The sequence below is a fragment of the Tenrec ecaudatus genome, chromosome 1 (genome assembly GCF_050624435.1).
Source record: "Tenrec ecaudatus isolate mTenEca1 chromosome 1, mTenEca1.hap1, whole genome shotgun sequence".
In the NCBI taxonomy this organism is placed as follows: domain Eukaryota; kingdom Metazoa; phylum Chordata; class Mammalia; order Afrosoricida; family Tenrecidae; genus Tenrec; species Tenrec ecaudatus.
Window position 1 is genome coordinate 7,315,344 of NC_134530.1, and position 19,431 is coordinate 7,334,774.

The 19,431-nt window shown below is 40.8% G+C and overlaps 1 protein-coding gene across 1 annotated transcript; it reads left to right on the top strand.

Moving 5' to 3' along the window:
* Positions 1 to 2,679: 2,679 nt before the first annotated feature.
* On the top strand, positions 2,680 to 3,624 carry LOC142430817 (olfactory receptor-like protein OLF4). The gene has a single exon (XM_075535834.1). It carries the CDS (start codon positions 2,686 to 2,688, stop codon positions 3,622 to 3,624), a length of 939 nt encoding a protein of 312 aa, XP_075391949.1. The 5' UTR covers positions 2,680 to 2,685.
* The last annotated feature ends 15,807 nt before the right edge of the window (positions 3,625 to 19,431 follow it).

Sequence of the window (19,431 nt, forward strand, 5' to 3'; positions counted from 1 at the left end):
GATGCAGTTTGAGGAGGTTCCCTAAGGGGAACTGAGTACCCTGGAGTCATTTGCAGGAACAGTAGAACTACTTGAGGAATAAAGAGACAAGAGGGAATGGAGAAGATCCTATATTTGGCTCCAACTCTGATACCATCAGACAAACAAGCAAATGAAATCACTCCCATGACTCCCAAGGAGGAAACTTCCATCAGTCAACATGGCTATTTATTTAAAATGAAGTGAGGGGAGCAAATAATCCAGTTGTATGTTTCTCTCTGGCTTGACTGTCCTAGGCCAAGAGGCAATACGCCAGGTGTCAGTCAACTTGACCTGTTTTCCACACTTGGATTTTTGTCTCTGCCCCTCTGGGTGCATGGCTTCTGTCCTTATCTGTCCTCTAGTGAGACAAGCAATGGTAATGGACCGCAACCCTCAGATTCAACTGTGATACCTTCACATTACTCTGAAAGTGCTGCAGTAAAGAGGTAAGAAAGGGCCCCACTTTCCAGGTGCATAGACAGGGCTCTTCCCCCCTCTAGTTGCCATTGAATCAATTTTGACACATGGTAACCTTATGTGTGTACAAGCAGAACTGTGCTACACAGTGTTGACTGAGGTTCAGAAGTAGATGGCTGGTTCTTCTGAAATGCTTATGGGAAATGCTGTCTGGAAGCAGCTGAGCATTAACTGCACCACCCATGCATTCCATACAGAAATTTCCCCATACATCAATAAAAGCAACAAAGCCCACGTAAAAGAAACACACTAGTCTGTGTGGTCATGAAGTGTCGATGGTAATAGGTATCAAAAGGTCAAAAACAAACAACCAAATCCAATGTGAAGAAGTGTGGGTATAGTGCAGACCCCAAAACCACATGTAAGATAATTGGACAGTTCCTCACAGAAGGGCCAAAAGGAAAGCATCTGGTATGGTACTGATGGAACACATAACCATCCTCTGCTTCTTTAACATTCCTCCCCCTATTATTATTATTGTTTCAGTTCTACCTCATTTGCCTTGTCAGACTTGCATATGGTCATTGGTAAAATGAAAATCATTCTATGCATGAAAGCCAGAATAGGTAACCCCCCAGAAAAAGTAACAGGATTAACAGTTTCCTGAGGGAATGGGAAGAAAGAGGGAGAAGGGTGGGGAGGGAGAGCTGATAGCAATGATCATTGTATAAACCCCACTGATGGGAGCGAACAACAGAATTGTAGGTGAATGATATATAAGCTAGTGCAAGATATGGCAATATATGTGCATATATAGTTATACAAAAACAATAATATGGATTCCAGGGGGCATAGACGGGGGAGGGAGGGGATAAAGGGGAGTGCATATCAGGAAGGTCAAGAAGAAGGAGAATGTTTTGAAGCTGATTGTGTAACAAGTGTACAATACTGCTTGATGTGATTGAACTGTGCAATGTTATCATATCTGTAAGATCTCCCAATAACATGATAAAAATTTTTAAAAAATAAAGGCAAGATAGAATCCTACCCAAAATAAACAAACAGATAAATAAATAAAAGACTGTGGATGGGCTCTCCAAGTCTACTTACACCTAATGTTCTCTGATCTCCAGATATATCTGAATTCTCGTTCAATTGCCGGGATTCCTGTACCCCATAACTCTCTCTGTGTCCACTTGAACATCCTCTCTGTAGCCATAAAAAATGAGGTTACAGTTTTAATATCCACAAACACCTCTCCTATGAGCTAGGTCATTCATATATGGTGATAACCAGTTGCTCTCCAATCAATGCCAACTCATGGCAGCCCTGTGTGTGTCAGAGTAGAATTGTGCTCTTAGAGTTCTTGACGGATAATTTTTCTGGAGTAAATCACCAACTCTTTCTCTGGAACCACCTCTAAGTAGACGAAAACCTCCAGTCTTTTAATTAGCAGTTGATCATAGTAAACATTGGTGCCAACCAAGGAATCTTGAGTTGAATACACCAATTATAGTACGTCCACTTCTTTCCCTTGTTTTTTCCCCTAAATTTTTGTTTTTCTTACCCCTAATTTCCTTGTTCTTTCATCTTCCAAATACCATTTCTTCTCTTCATCCTAACTGCTCATGATGTTATCTTTTATTTTGTTCTGTAGGGTTGCCTTGAGTGGTACCAATTATATGACAGATAACAACTACTACAAAGATCAATTACTGATTGGGTAGCAACTGGTGACCTCTTTAAGACAAAGACCGTTAGTGTCTTTTCAGACCTGGAAACAAACTCATCCCCCTAGTTCAATGTTGAGCCAAACAAAAGAGAGATTTATAAGGTGAACAATAACAGTCAGGAGTTATGAAGAATAAACTCCTTAAAATAATCAATTATTTGATATCTGAAGGGGAGTATCTGTCCAAAGACAATATTCAGAAGGTAGGAGGGGATAGGGAAGACACATGGATGGGAGAGGAAAATGCAGAGGTGAGTTACGTAGTGTTACATTGTTGGGGTTACAAACAATGATCTGAAACACAGTGTGTATGAATTGTCAAATGGAAAACGGATTTGCTCTGTAAATCTTCACCCAATTCAGAATCTAAAGTTAAAATGAAACAAAGATCAACTAAAGAAAACAAACTCTTTAGGAAAACGTAAGGCTTTGTGACTGGAAGCGTTTTAAGTGTATGACATGTTACTGTGTTATTGTTCATCCTTGCTTCTTTGTAGACAGTTTACACAAGTCACATGGAACCCCCAAATCAAACAGCTGTTTCAAAATTCATCCTCCTGGGACTTTCAGAAGACAGGAACTTGCAGCCCTTACTCTTTGGACTGTTCCTTTACATGTACCTGATCTGTGTTTTGGGCAACCTACTTATTATTCTCGCTGTCCGCTCAGATTCCAACCTCCACACCCCAATGTACTTCTTCCTCTCCAACCTGTCATTGACTGACATCTGTTTCACCTCCACCACGATCCCCAAGATGCTAGTGAACATCCAGACACAAAACAGCAGCATCACCTATGAAGACTGCCTTACCCATATGTATTTTTTCATGGTTTTTGCTGGACTGGAAAGTATGCTACTGACAGTGATGGCCTATGACAGATATGTGGTTATCTGCCACCCCCTTCACTATATGATCATCATGAATCCTCGCCTCTGTTGTCTCCTGCTCCTGATTTCTTGGATAATCTGCCTGATATACTCTTTGCTGCAAATTGTGTTAGTTTTAAGGGTCTCCTTCTGCAGAGAGACAGAAATCCCCCACTTCTTCTGTGAGCTTGCTCAGATCCTCAAGCTTGCCTGCTCTGACACCTTTATACATGACATTCTGCTATACTTTGTAACTTGCCTGCTGGGTGTTATTCCCCTGACTGGGATCCTTTTTTCTTATTCTAGAATTATTTCCTCCATACTTGGAATTTCATCAGCCAGAGGGAAGTATAAAGCATTTTCCACCTGTGGATCTCACCTCTCTGTCGTCTCCTTGTTCTATGGCGTGGGACTTGTGGTCTACTTCACTTCTAGAGCAGCTCATCCCTCCAGAAAAGGCTCAGTTGCCTCAGTGATGTACACTGTGGTCAGCCCCATGCTGAATCCCTTCATCTACAGCCTGAGGAACCAGGACATAAAGGGGGCTTTAAGGAAACTTGTCAGTAGAGGAGTTTGCTATCAATGAAATAACGGAAGTTAAGAACAGACCACAGATCCAAGTGCTGATTATTTGTGTTCCTGAATATGTTATCTAAATATTACATTGGGGTATTATCTGCTGAGCTACTAACAGTGAGTCAGCAGTTTGAAACCACCAGCTGTTCCATGGGAGAAGGATAAGACTTTCTATTACTGTAAAGATTTAGTCTTGAAACCAACAGGAGCAATTCTACTCTGTCCGATATGGTCAGAATTGACTCCTAGGCAGTGAGTTTTCATTTTTCTAGTTGAGTGAGATATTAGAAGAAAATATTATTGAATCAAATGGTAGGTGAAGTAGTACATCTACCATTCATTACCTACCCTAGGAAATGAATGATACTCAGCTAATTCCTAATACTTTTTATGAAAATATACTATTTCAATGATTATGGACTACTTCCTACAAGCATCACAGGAAGGGAAACCACATAGTGAATGACGCAAGGGAGGAGAGGGAACAGAAGCAACAACAAACCTTCACATATTATTGTATATAATATTACCTTCACCTGGCCTCTCTGGGTCATTCTTTTAGTTGTCTAGTGCTGCTGTCACAGAAGCAACACAAATGAATGGCTGTAACAACAGATTTATTTTCTCACAGTTAACGGGGAAAGAATTCTCAATTCAGAGTGCAGGCTCTAGGGGAAGGCACTCTCTCGGCTGTAGCAAACATCCTTATTGCCATTCAACATTTTTTAGGCCCAGCATTCTTTGGACACCTCTAGGTTCCTTGACATCAATTTCCCCCTGGATTTGGGAATATCACTGTATAGGAACCCCAGGTCCAAAGCGCACCCTCCACCCCCAACTCTTCTCTCTTGGTGATAGTCTCTCTACATATATTCTCTTCTCTTTCCTTTTTATCTCTTTCCTATTATCTCTTGTAAGATAAAAGGAAGTTCTCCTTGCATAGGATCAAGGTTGTCATGGGCTCAAGTGTGTCTCATCCCACAATTAATACTCTTATTGGTCAATCACCTGAAATCAGATCATGGGGGGAACCATCATATAACGAATTGCCACATTATATCATTGCATGACTACTAAACCCTGAGAATCATGATCTAGCCAAGTTGACACTTTTTTCCCCCAGGGGGGTGACATCCATGACGCCCATGACAGTTTTGTTCTAGCGTCTAGCATTATGTCTTCTGGGCAACACTTTTCTCTGGTCTCAGATTAAACACTGTGTAAACTCACTGGACTGTCTCATACTGACTCAACCGTTCCACCGTAAAAATTTTACTCATTGAATCATGCGCTTATGGTTTCTGTTGACCTATCCCAACACTTTCATTAACTTCCTTAGGTAACTTATTTTTGTTTCTATTTTAAGAAGAGTTTGAATGTCAATTCTTTTGTGTCAGCAGACCTGAAATAAAAATCCTTGAATCCAAAGAATCCAATTGGCTGTCTTTTCTGACTGGTCACCATTTACCCCAAATATTCTCATTCTTAGCTTCTTGTCACAAATTAGGCTTCAAAATAAAATGGTCAATTCTTTATAGAGGCCCACACTAATTACCATCTTCCTACCTATTTAAGTTTTTTTTTTCAATCACATAATATATCTTGAGGGAAGCAAAACATTACAGATCGAAGTTCAAATCCAACAATGCAATTGTTCAAGGTAGTGGTTCAAGGTAGAACAGCTTATTTAACTTGGCTGCTCTCTTTCTAATTGTTGTGTGAACGATGTAGATAGATAGTGTTCCTGAAGTGTTCTTTTAGGGATTAAATTATCTAAAAGAGCTCAGAACCCTAATGTCTTGCATGCTGTTGTTGTTAGATATCATTGGGTAGACACTACCTCAAGGATCTCTGGTGGCATGGTACTTACAAGTCTGTTAAATGAGAAGTCCGTGGTGTGAATCCAAGAGCTCCTCTGTGGAAGGAAGAGGTGATGGTAGGCTTCCATAAAGAAAACTCAGTCACTGAGTACGTGCTATCTCTTATCACCCTCTTATGGGTTTCTGAAACCCTAACTCTTTACAGGAATAGAAAGCCCAGTCTTCCTCCCAGGGAGAGGCTCGTGGTTTCTAACTGCTGACCATGAGGATCACAGCCCAACATGCAACCATTCTACACGATTAATCCGATGGGGAAGTTCTACCCTGTCTTTTAGGGTTGTGCTGAATCGCAATCGAATCGTTGGAAATGGATTTTGGTTTTAGGTTCTAACTCATGGTGGCCTTATGTACAATTTAACACACTTTACTGTTTACTGTACCACCTTCATATTTGTGTTCATTGTGGCTGATATATGAATCTATCTTATTGCATATTTCCCTCACTTTTCTCTGACTTTCTATCAAATATGATGTCTTTTTCTAGTGCAGTGGTTCTCAACCTGTGGGTTGTGACCCCTTTGGGGGTTGCCCAATTCATAACAGTAGCAACATTTCAGTTATGAAGTAGCAATGAAAATATTTTATGATTGGGGGGGGTCACCACAACATGAGGAACTATATGAAAGGGTTGCGGCCTTAGGAAGGTTGAGAACCACTGTTACAGTGCTTGGTCTTTCCTGATGATGAATTCAAACAGCAAGATGATGTTTTATAGTCATTACTTATAAGAAACCTTCCAGGTGTGAATTTTCTAAGATTGATTTGTTTCTTCTATATTCTTAAAATTGGAAATCCATGGTATACTCGATACCATGGCCATCATTCTGATTCAAATGCATCCAATCATTTCATATTTTCATTGTCCAGTTTTCAAATGCATTGACCCATTGTCATTGCATCAGTTCTGCAGTTTAGTCTCCCTACTGGGCAGAGTAAGAATTGCCCCATAGGGTTTCCAAGGCTTTATTCTTCAGAGACTGACACATATTTCTGTTTAGAACCATTGCTGGCTTTAAACCACCGACCTTTCAGTTAGCAGCTAAGTACTTAAGGACTGTAGCAACATGGCTCCTTCTGACAGGCATATTAACATAAGAGCACTCAATGTTATGTTAGTGATAACATACCAATGGGACTGGCCAGAGTCTATGCTGACCACCTGAAATGGAAAGAAATTGTGACAACTAGTCAGGGATCTTCTCTCCCTTGTAAACTTGTACTCACAATAGGGGTATAATTGTCATATAGGGGGCATGCAGTTGCCATATGGAGGAAGGGAAAGATTCACTGTCAGTAGAATTGGAAAAACTATAACTAGCGAATGTAGATTGAGATATTTGCTAGCCAGGGATGAGTGCATCAACTCACCCTTGACTCAGGCCACCGAAGAAGCTATGTATAAGAGTGGGCCTAGATCAAGTCCCACATTCTGGAGAAGTTAGAAATTTGAAGCATATAACTTTCTGTGCAGTTCTGGTGAAAGAGCTTTAATTAAGCTAAGACTATGGACTGTACTAGAGACTTCTGACAACAGTGTAAGAAATGTAAGGAGATCTGGATGGAGTTTAGCTTGCCAATCAGGTTGTACCTTGATGACCTCCCTTGGAGGTACGACTGAGATATATAGCTCTCTGGAGGTTGGTCTCTCTCTCTCTCTCTCTCTCTCTCTCTCTCTCTCTCTCTCTCTCTCTCTCTCTCTCTCATTCTCTTTCTGCCTTGACCTTCCTGCTTACTGACACAGAGAGCTTCTGAAGCCCTGCAATGCTTCCACTGACATTGGATCCACACGACTTTGCACCCACCAGCCTGTGATATTCCTGCATGCTGCATCATTGCATGTGACTGCATACATCTGAAGAGGAACAAATGGACTAATATCTGACTTATGGCCTTGAGTTGGACTGGGCTTGAATGTTTTCTTGATATTTAATTACTTCTTGATATAAAACCATTTCTTACACATATATGAGTGCCACTGAATTTGTTTCTGAACCTGGCCTAACGCAAACAGGAAAATGGAAGTTCAAAGCTTCCTTTACACTGGTTCAGCTCCATGAGATTACTTGAACTGAGAGGTGGGGTGGGGGATGAACTTGAAAACCAAACTTCTCGGTGAGCAATATATTTGGATTCAGGTAGATCTGTTTGAATTCCAACTTTACCATTTGTGTTAACCTGAGTTGACTAAAGAAACAAATCCAGGACACTCATATATATGTAAGAGAGAGCTTTCTATCAAAGAGTAAATGTATATTGAGAAAGCATCCCAGCCCAGTCCAGATCAAGTCAATAAGTCTGATATTAGCCCATATGTCTGATACCAGGCTATAAATACCTTTTCAGATGAAACAGTGAAAATGGACAGGATAGACTCCACCCCTTTGCAAGTTGACAGGAGATTATGTAACTGCCAAAATGTTTAATAGGATATTTGGTCAGTCCATAAGCAGTCCTTGGTTCTTTATTTGCAAATGTATGTTTGTGACATAACAATTGTGAAAGCTGGATAATGAATAAGGAAGAATGAATAACTGATGCTTTCATTTGTGGTGCTGGTGAAGAATATTATACATACCATGGTCTGCCAGAAGAACAAACAAATCTGTCTGAAAGGAAGTACAACTTGAATGCTCCTTAGAAGTAAGGATGGTAAGATTTTTGTCCCCTGTAATTTTGACAGGTTATCAGGAGGAACCCGTCTCTGGAGAAGGATGCCATGCTTAGAAAAGTAGAGGGTCAAAAAAAGGGAAACACCCTCCATGCACTAGATTGACAGTGGCTAAAAAGAAGCAGCGCTGGGGAGGATGGTGTAGGACCATGTTTCTGTTGTACACAGAGCTGTTATGAGTCAGAACCAACTCAACAGTACCTAACTATAACAACAATGCAAGATGTATTGACACAGTGGTTGCATCAATGAGCTCAAACACTGCAACGACTGTTGTGGGAAACTGAGAACCTGGAAGCAGCCTGCTCTCTATATTCATAACCACCGGGCTTAGAAGACTGGCTCTAGCGAGAGAAGACTTTCACAGTTCCAAGAGAGAGGATACAAGCTAGGATGCATTCTCCCGTGGAAAGAGTTCTCTACACACTTCCCTCCTATCAGATGCTGATGTAAAGTTGCCTTTATGGATGCCTGGCTTCTCACTACTCTAAAAGATGTCTGTGTCGAAGAGCAGTCAAGCTCCCTTTTGTCTTCATCACAGCTTCTCCTTTGTCTTAGTTGCCTGATACTTATAGTGAAGTGTCCTCCCTTTGCCTGTTAGTTAAGAGGCAGGCAGATGTATACAATTCTCCAGGAAACAGGATCTTCACATGTACCCTATATAAATTGACAACTTACTTCCTACAGATGTCTAGTTCTGCACACATACTGTTGAGTATGCTTATCTCTAAAAGCATCCGCCGTCTGCTGTTTCCTATTCTTCAAGAGCGATTGTCACCATCTGCCCCCTCACGTGTCAGAAGCTCCCTTTGAGATGCGCTCCCCAAAGAACTCAGGATGTTGCAGAGTCACACTTTGCCAAAACTATTGTGTTTGTGTCTGGTGGGGGTTTGCACACCTTGCTATCCTATAAATTCACTGTAAAATTAACTTGCTCTTCCTCTTGATTCTGACATTGGGATGATGAACTCAATTGCTCTATCTTTTCTGTCTCATTTATATTCATTACAAACAGTGCTCCTAAGGGCCTGTTCGACGGTGGGGTTGGATCGGTAAGGATGGTTCAAGACTGGCAATTGTTATATCTGTTGTATAGCATTTACTACGAGTAGGAGTCAATTTGAGGACACATATCCACATTAGGTGAAAGGGAAAAGTCTAAACCAATTGCCTTTGAGGAAAACGCTGAGGTAGTCATGAAAAGAGGGTGCAGGATTTAGGTCAATGTCTTAATGAGGTCAAATGGGATATGTGGAAGTTACATAACCTGTTGTCAATTTGAGACTTATGAGTGGTGTAGTTTACTTGTCAATCAGGTTGCAACTTGATGATCTCATTTGGAGGGGCTAAAGATATAAATAGCTCATTGGAGGTGGGACACCCACTCACTCCATGCGAGACCTATGAGCAATGATACTGATGGAGCCAGACACCTGGCAGCTGAAGGAGCCATATGGAGACCCCTGCCAGCTCTTGTATATAAAGCTCTTTCTTATACACATATAAGTGTCTCTAAGAATTTGTTTCTCTAGTCCACCAAGACTAACACAGGAGGCTCATAACTAAAATGGCTGGAGAGAAGTGTTTTACATTTCAACAAGTGTTATGAATGAGAGTTATTTTTAGAATGTCCTGTGACACTTAGGTGAAGATCTGTTGGATTTTTTATACAAGTTTTCTGTGGTTGAAATTCCATGCTGATCATGGGGCCATAAACCAGTTTGTCTGTCTACAGATTACAAAATGTTATGGATGTCAGATGGGTGTGGGGAAGTCTCTGACCTCCTCTGGCTTCATGAGGTGGAAGGAGAATCCAACTCTACACCAACCTAAAGCTGAATCATGTGAGGCAGAAGTCAGACATTGCTTCCACCCTTCCACCTTCTTGATCCTATCCTGACACCAACTGCCCCATGCCATCAAACACTGCTGCTCTGCTGGGCCTGATAATCCATTGCCACGGTCCACACAAAGCTCACAGATAATACGCACAATTATGAGTTATATAAGGAAAAATTAACAGATGGTAAACCTGTTTAGGATCAGAACCAGCCAGTCTCCAGTCTCAACAGTGCCTGAAGGCACACCTCTCTCTGGCTCTCACTCTTTCCCGTGGCCTTTGCCCAGCTGTGACTAGTGTTACAAAATTTCTTTTATCCAACAAATGAATGGACAAAGGCCACAACTTCTACCATAACACTCAGTCCAAAGGTGCCCCACTCTTTTCTCCATAGGTCAACAAACAACTCCCCAAGCGGAGAAGTCTGCAGTCCTGTTTCATGCTCTGGCTCTGCTGCTGCTACTTCCATTAATCACCATGCCACATCCACCTCTCTGGTGCCACGGCCCCCTGTCTCTTAGATCAAAGAGGTTCAGGTTAGGAATCTTGGGACCCAAAGGATTTATTCCACTCATGCCTCTTCTTTCATGAGAAAAATGAGGTCCCTTGTTTCTATTTCAGAGATGGTTCAGATGGTAAAATTGACTCACCTGCATATTAGAGCCTCATTTTGCATCCCTATTTGCATGCTGTCGTGCAGTAGTTTGGTGGGTGTTACAAAGATTATGTCTAAAAGAGCCCTATCAAGTAATTTCACTTTGCCACGTGATTCTGAGTTTTGCCCATACATATCAAAGCAATCTGTCTCCCCTAGTTCTTCTCTTTTGGGACTTGACCATATGTATTCTTTTGCAAAACTCAAACTCACTGCCGTTGAATCGATTCTGACTGGCAGAGACCCTAGAGGACAATATAGAACTGCTCCGGTGGGTTTCCAAGACTGTGAGTATTTACAGAAACAAATTTCCATCATTCCCTGAGATTATCTAGGTATTCATGAGGGAATTATTTTGCCTTCAGCTAAGAGAATAAAATGAGTATAAAGAAAACCACCAACTGTTCCTGTGAACCTGCAGCTAATGAGAATGATATCACTGATAGAACACACAAGTGAAATCTTACGTAAGATCATTCAGCAATGGCAAAAGTAGCACATTGACAGGTAACTGAAAGAGGTTCAAGTCAGATTCAAAAGAGGTCATGGAACAAGGGATATCATTGCTGATTTCAGATGGATGCTGGCTTAAAGCAGAGAATACCCAAGAGATGTGTACTTGTGTTTTATTGCCTATACCAAGGCTTTCGACTCTGTGGATCACAACAAACTATGGATGGCTTTGAGAAGGATAGAACTTCCAGAATACTTTATTGTGTCCCTGCAGAAACTATCCATGTATTAAGAGGCAGTTGTGGAACATAACAAGGTAATGGTGCATTATTTAAATCCGTATTTGTGTGTGACAGGACTGTATTTTCCTATCATGCTTATCCAATCAGCATGTTGAATAAATAATCAGAGAAGCTGGATTAGAGGAAGAAGAATGTGGCATCAGGATTGGAGGAAGGATTGTGAACAGCCTTCAATTTTCACATTACAAAACCTTGCTTGCTGAACATGAGGAGGAATTGAAATGCTTGCTGATGCAGATCAAGGATTACAGCCTTCACTGGGGATTATAATTCAATGTAAAGAGGACCAAACTCTCACAACTGGACCAATAAATGGCATGATGATAAATGGAGAAAACATTAAAGTTGTCAAGGATCTTGGCTTTCTTGTTCCCACAATAAATGTTTATGGAAGCAGCAGTCAAGAGATCTAAAGATGTGTTACACTAGGTAAATCTATTGCACAAGACCTTTTCAAAATTTTGAAATGGGAGGATTAACTTAAGGACTAAGGTGTGCCTGACCCAAGCCATGGTATTTTCAAAGGCGTCATATGCATTTAAATGTTATACATTCAATTAGAAAGAATAATGGATTCATTTGAATTGTGGTATTGGCAAAGAATATTGAAAGTACAATGAGCTACCAAAGAAACAAATATGTCTTGGAAAGAATACAGCAAGAATTCTCCTTAGAGGGGAAAATATGGAGACTTCATGTCATGTCACATACTTGGGACATGTTATCAGAACATACCAATGCCGGAAAAGGACATGATGCTTGGTAAAATGGAGGGGTAGCAAAAAAGGGGAATGCCTTCAATGAGACAGACAGACCAATGGCTGCGACAGTGATCTCAGACACCAGAATAATTGTGTGGATGCCACGGAGTCGAGCTTGGTTTCATTCTGTTGTACATAAGGTCGCGATAAGTGGGAACCAACTCAGTGGCACCTGATGACAACAATGTGTATACTACATAGCAAACTTTCAATAAGTTGTGGGCATCAAATAAATAGCAAATAGTATTTATTTACTCATGCTCTCATCTTGTGCCCCCCCCCAAATAGGTAAATTTAAGGGCAGGATTTTGCCCCTCAAGAGTTCTGACTATCTGCATCGCTGCATTCCTATTCATCCAGTGTTTGAGGATGATGGACAAATCAATAATAATAAAAGGCATTAACCAGTTCCATTAAGGTCTCAGCTGCCACACACTCTGGAGCCCTAGGCCTCAATGACCTGGACCGATTTGGATATGGCTGAAGAGTCTTGGTGGTGTATTGGGTTCCGCCTTGAGGTACTAACCACAAGGTCAGAAATTCAAAGGGACTAGCTGCTCCATGGGAGAAAGATGAAGCTTTCTACTCCCATAAAGATGAACAATCTCAGCATTTCCACTCTGTTCTATAAGTTCACTGTGAGTTGGAAATGACTCGATGGCATTGAGTTGGGTTTTGGTTTTAATGAGCTTGTAGTAGTAGTTGACAACCCTCCTTGATGCCTTCCACGTTAACTCCTGCTTTAGAAATTATCCCTCCACCGTATGAGAGCCTCTCAACTTGGGTCCTGTAGACATTTGGAGCTGGATCATTCGATGTTGTCGAGGGCTGTCCTGGACACTGTAGGATATTTATCAGTATATTTGGCCTCTACATATTTAGTTACCATTTCCCTGTAAAGACTATTAAAAATATCTTCAAACATTTTTTGCTAAATGCCCTCTAAGGACAAACTTATCCCCTGGTTCGGAGCCATTCATCTAATACGACCCAGAAGCATCAGGGAAAATGAATGTAAGAAAACTCAAGGGAAGAAAAACCCTTGTTGTCCTGTGGTGCAGAGAACAGTTGACCTGTAGTCGTGAAATTTTTGGAAAGGAAATGGTCTTAATCCTGTAATAACGTAGTGTCAATATAAATTAGTTGCATTAATTGGGTGATTACTTTTAGTGTTCTCAAAACCCAGAGGGTAGAAACTTTGCCTACTCTTTAATATCCACGTTTATCTCCAATGCCTATCACTGACCCACTGCCATTGAAGTGCAGGACACAGTAGAGTGCCCCATAAATTGTCCACGGAGGCCTGGTGGTGCAGTAGACTATGCATTAGGTTGCTAACCAGACGGTCAGCAGTTTAGATGGTCAACTGGTTGCTTTACTGGAGAAAGATGGGTCTATCTACTCGCACAAAAATTTCTTCAGAAACCCTAAGAGGCAGTTCTCTGACCTATGGACTCAATGGCAGTGAGTTTAATTTTCTCTCTGTGTGTGTATATGCAGATGATTGCACAATTATTTTTTAATATATTCAAACTACTGTATTATACATGTATATAATAAAAGATTGAAGGAATAAAAAATTATTCTATGTGTTTGAAATGAACTTGCTTGTCACTAAAGAGTCCATTTTGGTTTTACTTTTCATGCATTTTTTAGCCACTCAGACTAATATTTAGATCCAATGGGTAAGGAATCTGGAGGTTTTGTTATTGTTGTTTTAAAATCACACTGTAATTATACAGCCCATCTCAACAAAGGAAATTAAAAACAATATCCTGGTAAGCCCTCCATAATTATGGTTTTCTTCTCCTCCCACCATCCCCCATGTGTGTTCGGCCAGGTTGACTAGCCAAACAAATCTAGAGACACTCACTCATATATGTGTAAGGGAGAGCTTTATATCAAGAAGTAATTATATATTAAAACATCCCGGCCCAGGCCAGCTGAAGTCCATAAGTCTGAGTCTTTAAATCCCTCTTTAGACTCACACAGCCACATGCAATGATGCAATATACAGGAAGATCACAGGCTAGTGGGTGCAAAATCTTGTGGATTCAATGGTGGTGGAAGTATCACAGGGCTGGTGCAGGTCTCAGTGTGGTTTGCCAGCATGAAGGTGAAGGCAGAGAAAAAGAGGGAGGTTCCCAGGACTCTCCTTACGAGGAGGTCCCACCCACTAGGAGGCACCATCTGGCTGTGACCTGATTGACAGGACAGACTCCACCCTACACTTCACATTGACATGAAATAATGTAACTACCACACCATATTTCCTTTCTCCCCATTCAACATCCTCTTCTTCTCCTCTCCCTATTCCTGCCCCCTTCCCTTACATCTTTGTATTCACCAGAGTTTACTTTTATAGTAGACTGTCACCTCTTATCTCTCAGAGCAGCTGGTGAAGTCGAACTCTTAACTTTTCAGTTAGCAGTTGAGCACTCTAGCTACACCACCAAGACTTGTACCTACTGCTTGATAGTCCTAAAGAACATCTTTGTTAAATAATAATGGGAGCGAAGTCCCTGGGTAGCACAAATGATTAAGCACTCTATGTCCAGCTGGAAGGTTAAAGCTTTGAATGAACCAGTGGCAATTCTGGAGAAGCTGCACCCAAAAGGTAACAGTCTTGCAAACCCCATGAAGCCATTCTACTCTGCACACATGGGGTCACCTTGAGTAAGAACCAACTTGATGTCAACTAGCAATAACAAATGGGACAAGATTTTCTTTGTGTTCAGTGTGCCAGGCCTTACTCTAAATTTTATCTTGGTTCTTAATTCTGCCTCTAAATGGGCTGCTTTGGGTAAACATATGAACCTCTGCTGTGACCTCCCTCCTCCATGGAGGATGACTTTAGATCTGATGACCAGAATCCAGGAAGCTAAGTTTCAGCAGGAGCTAAGGAGCAATTTCTTCCACCTGCTGAAATGTTTGCACTAAGTGTGCAGAGTGTCCTAGGTTTTGACTCATTAATGTGGATTCTATCCAAAACCAAGACTCCCCAGGATAACTTCATCCTAAATCCCACTCCAAACAATCCAGGACAAGACCAAAAAGAAGAGCCCATACTTTTCCACTGAAAAGAGAATGATTCAACCAATTAACCAGATAGGATTCCACCTGTAACCATGCTCTACCCAATTCTATCTCTGATGTCCCCCAAAGAGCCCAATACACAGCAAGGGCTCTGATTAAATAAATAAATGGTGACCCCCAAAGGAAAAGCTGGTTAGAAATTGTCATGCTCTCACCTGTCCACTTTGAGACCTGAAAGCAGAAGCACAATGTTGATGATCAGAGTTAACAAGGCTTGCTCTGTTCCGGTGGAAAAGAGGAACCAAGGGAATCAGGCAGAATTATTCTGAGGTCCTTCATAACTGAAATATTTATTCTCATGCTCTGAGTAGCTTAATATAAAACATCAATCTCATAAAATATGGCCTTTTGGGGTACTCACACTCTCAGAATTGTACACCAAGTGCTCTTCCACCTCTGCACATTCTGTTCTTTTTCTGTACTCATATGGAGACTTCATTGGGCAGCTCCACAGTGTCTGTTAGAAGAATCGATAGTGTAGTCACCATGAACTGCTCCTCAGCATTAGGTGACTCCCTACGTTTTAATGTTGATAGTGAGATAGAGAGTGTGGGCAGAAGAAAAGGTACATGGTTGGGACATCAGGTTTTGACTCATCATAGGGAAACCTGAATATATATATATTTTTTCAATGGAAAGAGTCACTAAAGAGGTGCAGCACACCACCACACAAGAGGCCACATTTTTCTCTAATAGAATGATGGGGTCTCTAATAGAATGATGGTAATCTTAACACAACATAATGGAGGAATCTCAAAATAATTTTTACTTAAAGAAACCAAAGAGGTATACAATGCTGTTGGCATTCCATGTATGCAGAACTCTCTAGAAACAGCTAACTAACCTATATTAACAGAGGGTCATTTATTGCCTTGAAAGTGATTTCAACTTCTACCATTTAAATTAATGTTCATATATTAATATGCTATGTCAGGAGAACCATATTATCCCTTTAACTTTGATCTCCTTCAACAGAGATAATGGCAGATTATTCTTTTCTTGAACTCTTACCTCCACCCTTAGCTTAAATTACTTGTGGGGTGGCAACAGCCCCTCCTTTGGGTCTTCTGAATAAACTGCTCATCCTGGAAATCTTATGTCTCTATCCCTCAAATTAAAAATCAAACAAAATAAACTATCACAACTACCACTACCACTAAGTAAAACAAAACAAAATATAACCCACCCCCCAACTACAACTTGCTATTAAATTCTGAATCATAACAACCTTATAGGCCAGGGTGAAAATGCTCCTTAAGGTTTCCAGTGCTATAATTTTTATGGAAGCAAACAACAATATCTTCTCTCTTCTTAACCTATTCCCAGATTGCTTAAAAAACAGTATTACACCATAATTTCTCTTTCCCCCCAATCTAACTCTGTCGAAGGCAGAGTTTTTACAGTAGGTTCCCTAGAGGGGAAAGAAAACTACTGAGTGGATTAAAAGTTACCTAAACATTACACAAGACAGTGCTGGTTCCTACTGTACAAAGTCCTGAGAACTGAAAGCCAGAATAATAAAAAACTTGGCAACTGTGTGATTAGAAGTCCCCTCTGGGGATATTGTTTATTTGCCTGTCCTCAGAGTTAGCACAAAAGTGCAATCAAATGAAAAGGCCCAGAGCCACTTAGATGTCAGGGGAACTCATCATTTCTTTCTGCATTACTAATGTGATGGAGCAATTAGGCCCCGTGGAAGTAGCTGCACTGGATTCCCATGGCTCCCAATTAAATAGATGATCGTCCTGTTGTACTGAACACAGAGAAAGTACTCACCTTCCCTTAGTACTAGTCTCTGGGGAACACACTGTGTTTTTCAAACCTATGCAAGAACCAGACAGTGATTAGTTTTTTTCATTGAATGGAAGTAAACTTTTAGATAACACCTGTGGGATAATCAGCACTTTGATTCAAGGTTATGTAATCGCCCCAACCACACAACAAAGACCTGAATGGGAGCGATGCATATGGAAGGAAAGCTTGGGGAATTAAATGTGACCATGTTGCTGTTAGGTATCATTGAGTCAGTTTCGACCATAGCAATCCTATGCACGAGAACAAAACACTTCACAGGCCTTGGCTGCCAACCTTGTAAATGCTCCTATGCTTGAGTTCATGGTATCCATCAATCTAGTTAAGGCCCTTCCACTTTACCAAGCATGGTGTCCTTCATCAGGGACAGGACTCTTCAGACAATATGTCCAAACTAAGTAAGGCAAAATCTTGCCATTCTTGCTTCTAATGAACACACTGGCTTACTTCTTCCAGTACACATCGGCTTGTCCTTTTAGTAGTCCATAGTATTGTCCATATTCTTACTCAGCTCCACACTTCAAATACATAGAGTCTTCTACTGTCTTCCTTTTTCAATATCCAACTTTCACTTGCATATGATGAAATGGAGAATATCATGGCTTGGGTTAGGTGCACCTTAGTCCTCAAAGTAACACCTTTGATCTTCAATACTCTGAAGAGGTCTTGTGAGCAGATGTAGCTAATGCAATGCAGTAAGTCTTTTGATCTCTTGACTTCTGCTTCCATGAGCATTGTGGATCCAAGCAAGACAAAAATCCTTGATAATTGGGTTGATCTGGGTAGACTAGAGAAATAAGTCCATGGACACACATGTGTATAAGAAAGAGATTTATATGCAAGAGCAATTGAACATCGACAAAACATCCCAACCCTGTCCAGTCCAAGGCCATAAATCTAATATTAGCTCACATGTCTGATACCAATCTATAAGCTCTTCAGACTTACCAAAAAAATGGCAATGAAGCCAAATGCAGGATGATCACAAGTTAGTGAGTAGTCTTTGGGTCCAGTGGTGTAAGCATCTCAGCGCTGGCAGGGGTCTTTCTGTGGCTTCTCTGGTTTCAGAGGTCTGTTGCATCCATGTGGCTTGTCCAGCTTAGAGAGAACTAGGGGAGTTCCATGTGTCTTGTTAGCTTCAATGTCTCCCGGGGTATAGCAGAAAATCTCCTACCTCCAAGGAGGAAGTAGCAGATTTCCAAGAATTCTCAGAAGACCATGCCCATACAGAGGCCTCAGTGGCTATGATCTTATTGACAAGCTAGACTCCACCCCTACACTATTAATCCTCAAATTGACAAATGATTATATATCTACCACAATAACTTCTACCTTTTTCCCCATTTATGATGGTCCTGTTGTGAGGATTTTGGTCTTTTTATATCAAGTTTTAATTCATACTGAAGACTGAAAGCCGTGATCTTCATGGTCTAACTGCTTCATGCATCTTGAATTTGGCGGATCCATCTGACCAAGTTAAAAAAGGTTCCTGTGTGACATTGAGGTCAAGAAGTGCAGGAGGGCTGACTTGTGAAGCGAATTTTCATCAATGTTCTTGTTTATGTAAACCGACACTTTCCACCTGTCTGTTCTGTAGGACGGTGCCATTTAAGTGGTTGGGAGGGCTAGAGCTAACCCATATAAAGTGCTCAAATCTATCACCTTCCTGGGTAAGGAGAAGAAGCAACTATTAACAATGATCAATAAGATTAGGTCAAAATGATTACATATGCCAAGGCTGAAACATTCTTTGAGAAGATTTAGAATCTGAGTAACTAACTTGGTTTAAAAGACTTGTTTTATGAGACGTAGCAAGTTAAGTCTAGTTAAGGTGTATATAAATTCTAGTAGCTTGAGCTGAAGGCAAAAAGGATTTTCTTGGAGGACAAATCAATAGAAGTGAATGAGATTCAAGAAAATACAGATCCAATTTCCTTTGAAAAGGGGGATAGAAGAGTCATATTTTGACAAGGCAAAGTAAGCATATTTCAAGTCCTGCAGCCTGAGAACCAAATGAGAAGCTAGCTACCAAGCAAAAGAGAGAGCGGGAATTACTCTTAAGGAAAAAGCTTGGTTGACTCATCAATAAACATTCCCAAATCTTTCAATTTCTTTCTACTCTATGTATGTACAATGGATGTGTGCGTTCTACATGTACACAGATGCACACAGAACAAGTCCCTTGGGAATTTCTGCAAAGGATTGGTTACCTGAAAAGTCAGCGAAGCCAAAAGCAATTATGTATCACAAACAGCACAGACTTGGAGGTTGTTACAGATTGTGAAAATGGTGCAGGACCAGAAAAGCTTTTGTTCTAAGTAAGGTCAGTATGAGTCAGAAGCAATCTGTG

Bases quoted from the DNA above. Each gene is read 5' to 3' on its own strand.
- LOC142430817 (XM_075535834.1), top strand. From the start codon at position 2,686: ATGGAACCCCCAAATCAAACAGCTGTTTCAAAATTCATCCTCCTGGGA.